This window comes from Physeter macrocephalus, chromosome 14, assembly GCF_002837175.3.
Source record: "Physeter macrocephalus isolate SW-GA chromosome 14, ASM283717v5, whole genome shotgun sequence".
Taxonomy (NCBI): domain Eukaryota; kingdom Metazoa; phylum Chordata; class Mammalia; order Artiodactyla; family Physeteridae; genus Physeter; species Physeter macrocephalus.
Window position 1 is genome coordinate 101,042,828 of NC_041227.1, and position 6,608 is coordinate 101,049,435.

Below are 6,608 nucleotides of genomic sequence, written 5' to 3' on the forward strand. Positions count from 1 at the left end.
GCATGTGGGATCTCCCCGGACCGGGGCACGAACCCACGTCCCCTGCATCGGCAGGTGGACTCTCAACCACTGCGCCACCAGGGAAGCCCCTCTCAGTTTTTTTAGTTATCAAATTTTCTTGCTTTCTTAGAGTCATGTACCACAATGTTCATTGCAGCACTATTTACAATAGCCAGGACATGGAAGCAACCTAAGTGTCCATCGACAGATGAATGGATAAAGAAGATGTGGCACATATATACAATGGAATATTACTGAGCCATAAAAAAACGAAATTGAGTTATTTGTACTGAGGTGGATGGACCTAGAGTCTGTCGTACAGAGTGGAGTAAGTCAGAAAGAGAAAAACAAATACTGTATGCTAACATATATATATGGAATCTAAAAAAAAAAAAAGGTTCTGAAGAACCTAGGGGCAGGACAGGAATAAAGACGCAGACATAGGACTTCCCTGATGGCGCAGTGGTTAAGAATCCGCCTGCCAATGCAGGGGACACGGGTTCAATCCCTGGTCTGGGAAGATCCCACATGCCGTGGTGCAGCTAAGTCCATGCGCCACAACTACTGAGGCTGTGCTCTAGAGCCCGCGAGCAACAACTACTGAAGCCCGCGTGCCTAGAGCCCATGCTCCGCAACAAGAGAAGCCACCGCAGTGAGAAGCCCGCTCACCACAACGAAGGGTAGCCCCCTCTTGCTGCAACTAGAGAAAGCCCGTGCACAGCAACAAAAACCCAACACAGCGAAAAATAAATAAATAAATAAATTTATTTATTTTAAAAAAAGAGAAAGGACGCAGACGTAGCGAATGGACTTGAGGACTCGGGGAGGGGGAAGGGTAAGCTGGGACGAAGTGAGAGAGTAGCATGGACATATATATACTACCAAATGTAAAATAGATAGCTAGTGGGAAGCAGCTGCATCGCACAGGGAGATCAGCTTGGTGCTTTGTAACCACCTAGAGGGGTGGGATAGGGAGGGTGGGAGGGAGACGCAAGAGGGAGAGGATAGGGGGGTATATGAATACATATAGCTGATTCACTTTGTTATATAGCAGAAACTAACACAACATTGTAAAGCAATTATACTCCAATAAAGATGTTAAAAAAAAATCCAAAAGAAACACACAAAATGAATGTCGTGGCAGAAATTACTAAGACCACTGAATCCCACTGAAATGGATTTGAAAAGGGAAAAATGTATTATGTCCTATTGCAGTAGTCTATTTCTGTGTATTTCCATTTGTGTGTGTGTGTGTGCCTCTCATTGGATCTTCAAAAAAAATTATCTTGCTTTTTTTATATACATGATATCTACTCATTTCTATTCCCATTGCTTCCATTCCATTCTGTCTAGCCTACCTCAATAATCTCCAAATTCTCATTTTAATCTACCCTATTTTGTCTTTGCCTTCTGAACAGGAACTTTGGTTTATGCATCTTTGTATCTGAAACAGATAAGTCATTATTTTGCAGTAATCTGATTTTATTAGCTATTTAACACATTAAACTACTTTAGTTGTTGTATTTTCATCATTTAGAGTATTTATGTGAACTCTGTTTTTTAGCGTGATGAACAAGTCTGGGGTGAATCGTGTAGTTTGGAAACGACCTCGGCTCACTCACAATGGACCTGTGAGAAGGAGCACAGTCATTGACCAGATTCCATTTCTGGCAGTAGCAAGAGCACTTGGTAAGTAGGACTTATACTTGGTGAAATCATCTTGGATTTTCTCTAATATATAGTGGTAAAATAAAAGAGAAGACTGAGAATTAAACCCTCATTTGGCACGTAATGAAGGTATAAATATGATATTATAGTAAATGATTGACAACCGAATTGAGGGGAAGGTTAAAGTATGGATTTCAGTGCCACTTGCTCTTTGATGATGCGTTATGTTCGATGTTTTGCTAGTTCCCATTTATTTCTAGGGAAGTAAATGCATGCCTAGGCTTGATGTTAGCCTTAAAACTATTTCTAAATGTCCTTCCCTACTTAAGCCCTTCATATTTCTCTTAAGAGCCTTCACAGCTCTTTGTTTTTCATTAGCTAGCAAAGTAAATTGTACATGACAAAATAAACATACTTATTTTCTGTTCTACCTGGTTTTGAAAGGAAGGCTAGAGGTTTATAGCTATAGAAATATCTTACCTTGGATGTACTAATTAAATTTTCTTCTAAAGAAAATTTCTTTTGGAAAACACCACTTTTTCCCTTCTCTCCTTCTTCCTCTAACAGATACTTGAGAACTGACTTGGTGCCAGGCACTGCCTTAGGCTTTGGAGAGATAATACAGATATACTCTGCCCTCAGGGAGCAAGACAAAGTAGTTGGGGAGATAGGCAATAAAGAAGGAAACTTGTCCTGAAAGTACTATAATATTGCAAGTCAATTATACTTCAGTTTTTTTAAAAAGTAAGCTTGTAAATGATATAATTACAGGTTAGGAAATATGAAAGTCCTGTGATAAAGAATAATTTAGAAGGGAAAAAGTATTTTAGATAGTGTGATGGAAATGCTCCTTTTAGGAATTGTTATTTTAGCTGAGATTTGATGGCTGAGAAGGAGTTATTCTTGTGAAGAGCCTGTTGAAGAATATTCTAGGCATGGTTCCTGAATTGGGAAAGAGCATGGCCTGTTGTAGGAATTATCAGAAGGCAGGAGTTAGAGGCAAACATGAGCCACAGATGTTTTCATTCTAGTCTGAGGGTACTGGGAAACATTGAAGGATATTAAGCTAAAGAGTAACATTATCTGATTTGCATTTTTAAAAGATCATGCTACCTATCATGTTACTATCTTTGTTCATCTTTGGTGATCATATACATATAGTCCCAATATTCATGGAGCCTATAATCTAATGGGGAGAATAGATAATAAACAAATGAGAAAATTATTTTACAAAGCATTATAAAGGAATTAAACAGGATGATGTGCCACTGATTGGTGGGAGGCATAGTGGGTAGCAGAGGAGGGCTGCTTTGGAGAGGATGATTAAGGAACATTCTTTTATTTATTTATTTTTAAATAAATTTATTTCTTTTTGACTGCGTTGTGTCTTCATTGCTGTGTGTGGGCTTCCTCTAGTTGCAGCGAGCGGGGGCTACTCTTCGTTGCGGTGCGCAGGCTTCTCATTGTGGTGGCTTCTCTTGTTGTGGATCACGGGCTCTAGGCACGTGGGCTTCAGTAGTTGTGGCACGCAGGCGCAGTGTGTGGCTCACGGGCTCTGGAGCGCAGGCTCAGTAGTTGTGGCGCACAGGCTTAGTTGCTCCGCGGCATGCGGGATCTTCCCAGACCAGGGCTCGAACCCATGTGCCGGCATTGGCAGGTGGATTCTTAACCACTGCGCCACCAGGGAAGCTCAAGGAACATTCTTTTAAAAAGTGATATTTTGAGTGAGTAAGACCTAAAAGGAGGAGAAGGGTCCAAGTCAAAGCAAAGCCATAGCACTTGCGAAGGCCATTAGGTAATTAGTGGACATTTGATTTGGGAGGGATGGTGGTGCGGGTTGTGTAGCATATATTCTTTTTTCCTACTGAATAATGCCCTGACTTCCTTGTGGGAAACTGTATCTCCCCTACTATGTGCAGTCTTAGTTTAGACATTCCTATTCAGGGTCCTTTTATAAAACATAAAAGGTCAGGCATATGACCCCAGCTAGATCAGTTAGGTTCCCTGTTCCATGATTTTGAGTTGTGAATCTAGAAAGGATAAACATTAAAAACCAAAAACGTGGTTGGAATAAATTCATCCTAGTGATACTGACCTCCTTTGGCAGTGCTCATTGATGTGGTTGGGTTTTCCTGCCTAGTTGTTTGGAATTGCCCTGTCTCCATGCCTGGTTCTCCAGCTTCTTGTCTACGGTGTAAGCTACTTGATTTTCTTCTGAGTTGCCTTTTTGGCCTAGGTTAACCTGAGCTGGAAATTGTTGTTTGTTAGCAACGAATCCTAATGCAGAAAAGAAAGGACTTTGGTACTGATGAAGCTAGGGGCAGGGCAGGAATAAAGATGCAGACGTAGAGAATGGACTTGAGGACGCGGCGGGGTGGGTGGGGGGCGGGGAGGGGAAGCTGGGACGAAGTGAGAGAGTAGCACTGAGATGCTTTGTGATGACCTAGAGGGGTGGGATAGGGAGGGTGGGAGGGAGGGAGACGCAAGAGGGAGGGGATATGGGGATGTATGTATGCATATGGCCCATTCACTTTGTTATACAGCAGAAGCTAACATGCCATTGTAAAGCAATTATACTCCAATAGAGACATTTAAAAAAAAGAAAGAAAGAAAGAGAGGAAAGGACTTGCTGTCTTTAAGGACCAAGAATGAAGCCAGTGTGAGAGAGAGGAGGTAGAGATATAAGATGAAGGCGGAGATGAGGACACTTGCCTGATTAAGAGGGTGGTGCAGGCTAAAGTAAGGAGTTTGGTGAAGACATTACCGGTGGTAGGCAAGAACTAAATCCTGCAAGCCTTTCTAGACCATGATAAGGAATTTTATTTTAAATGCTTTTGGGAAGGGATTGAAGAGTAGGAGAGGAAGTAAACCATAGTGGTTAAGAGGTAGACTTTGGAGCCAAAATTCCTAGTTTCCAATCCCAGTGCTGTTATTTACTGTACAAACTTGGGCAAATTACTTAATATATTGTGGCACAGTTTTTTCAGCTGTAAAGTGGGGCCTGCTTCATACTGTCGTGAGTATTGGGTAACTTAGCACATGTAAAGTGCTTAAAATAGTGCTTGGCACATAGTAGGTGCTCTGTAAATGTTAGTTGTTATTGTTGTTGTGTACTGAAGTAGGGCAGTGACATGATGCAGTATGTTTTTAAAGGATCATTTTAACTGATCCAGTTTGTTTTTAAAAGATCATAATGGCTAAAATTATAAGGTAATAAAATTGGAGGCCAGGGTCCCATTTAGGGACCTGTAGCAGTATTCTAAGCACTTTGCATATTTTACAGATTTTTGTCTGAGTTTCCCAGGCCATTCATTCATAGCATACATGTGATATAATTGATCCTCCAATTGTTAGCAAGGAGAAAAAGGGGGCAAGGTGGATGACAGATAGTCAGCTGCTATTGACACTTCAGGTAGATGGTAAATGTCCAGTTAACTGTTGCCATTTGTAACATTAGTGAGCTTAGGAGGAAGGCATGGGAGGCAAGGAATTAATATTACTAAAGAAATAGAGGGGATTTTTGTGGGGAACTCAACACGGACTGAGGGCAAGGTCTTACTCCAGGTTCAAAAGTAAGGTGAACCTTCAGTTTAGAAAGTAGATGCCAATTTATTTTGTGTATGTGAAGTGTGTGTACGCCAAGCATTTCAAGTGAGCCTTGAAACCCTTAAGTGACTGTGGAGAGGAAGAGAAGGAACAGGTGATGGGGTGGCAAAAGGAGCAGAAAAACCTGCTGGTTTTCCTGTTTCAGACACATTCCTACTCAGTTCACATAGAGCTCTGGAGTAATCCAGACAAGAAGTAATTGAGCCCGCGTGAATATCTTCAGTAATCTTTACTTAATGTTTCAAAGTAGAAACTCTTGTATTATTAGACAATTCTGTGAGTTAAAATCTGCTTCCATGAAGCTTTCACACAGGGCAGTGCACTTCCTTTTCTTTTTGCATAATGACAGTCGTTTACCTCTTCAGAATTGGCTAGCATGTTTCTCTAGGCTAATTTCAGACCCTTCATTATTCTTATCGTATTCCTCTAGATGTTTCCTTCAATAAACGTGATTTGGGAATTGAGGACACTGCAAGATGTGGTCTGACCAGTTTGAAGTACAATGGAAATATTTAGTTCCTGCTACCTGAACATTGTACTTCTAATAATGGAGTCCTAGAATCCTGTCATTAGCTTTTTGTAATCTTACCACATTAGTTGGCTTATTAAGCTCAGATCTCTAGATATTTCTCTTATGAACTGCTACCAGGTCAAGTTTCTCTTTTATGGACTCTGTTGGTTTTTATTGGGATGGTGTAAGGGTGGGGAAATGGAGACCGAATAATAGCATTAGATGAGTTGTTGGCAGAATGTATTTATCAATACAAAAGGTATTGATTAATAGATTGGTGTGTATTTAGATAGAGAGATCTTGATTGATGTGATGCTGTTTTTTTTCTTAGCTTAGTTTCAATATTTGTTAACTACCTAGAGAAAGAAATAATGTGTGTGGTCCTTAATTTTGTATATTATACAAATATTCAAAAATACTTAGGCAGCAAGATATTAGCATTGTTTAACTACTTTTAGTTGCCAGAGAGAAAAAATAGTAACTAGAGAGTAGAGAAATCAGACAACACTTTGACTGGGTGAGGACAGTTACCATCACTAATGAGGAATAGTTGGACATCGTATGCCTCCAGATGTGTGGTACCCATATACCCTATGTAGTACCCTGGTCAAAAATGCATAGCCTCGGGCTTCCCTGGTGGCGCAGTGGTTGAGAGTCCGCCTGCCGATGCAGGGGATGTGGGTTCGTGCCCCGGTCCGGGAAGATCCCACGTGCCGTGGAGCAGCTGGGCTCGTGAGCCATGGCCGCTGAGCCTGCGCGTCCGGAGCCTGCACTCCGCAACGGGAGAGGCCACAAGAGTGAGAGGCCCGTGTACCGCAAAAAA

General features: G+C 41.3%; 1 protein-coding gene across 1 annotated transcript in view; it reads left to right on the top strand.

Moving 5' to 3' along the window:
* The window catches only part of PPM1D (protein phosphatase, Mg2+/Mn2+ dependent 1D), a 39,559-nt gene that overhangs the window by 12,117 nt on the left and 20,834 nt on the right, over window positions 1-6,608 (top strand). The window contains exon 3 of the mRNA XM_028498100.2: window positions 1,565-1,689. Coding sequence (XP_028353901.1) covers window positions 1,565-1,689 — 125 coding nt within the window. The remainder of the gene's footprint in view (window positions 1-1,564; window positions 1,690-6,608) is intronic.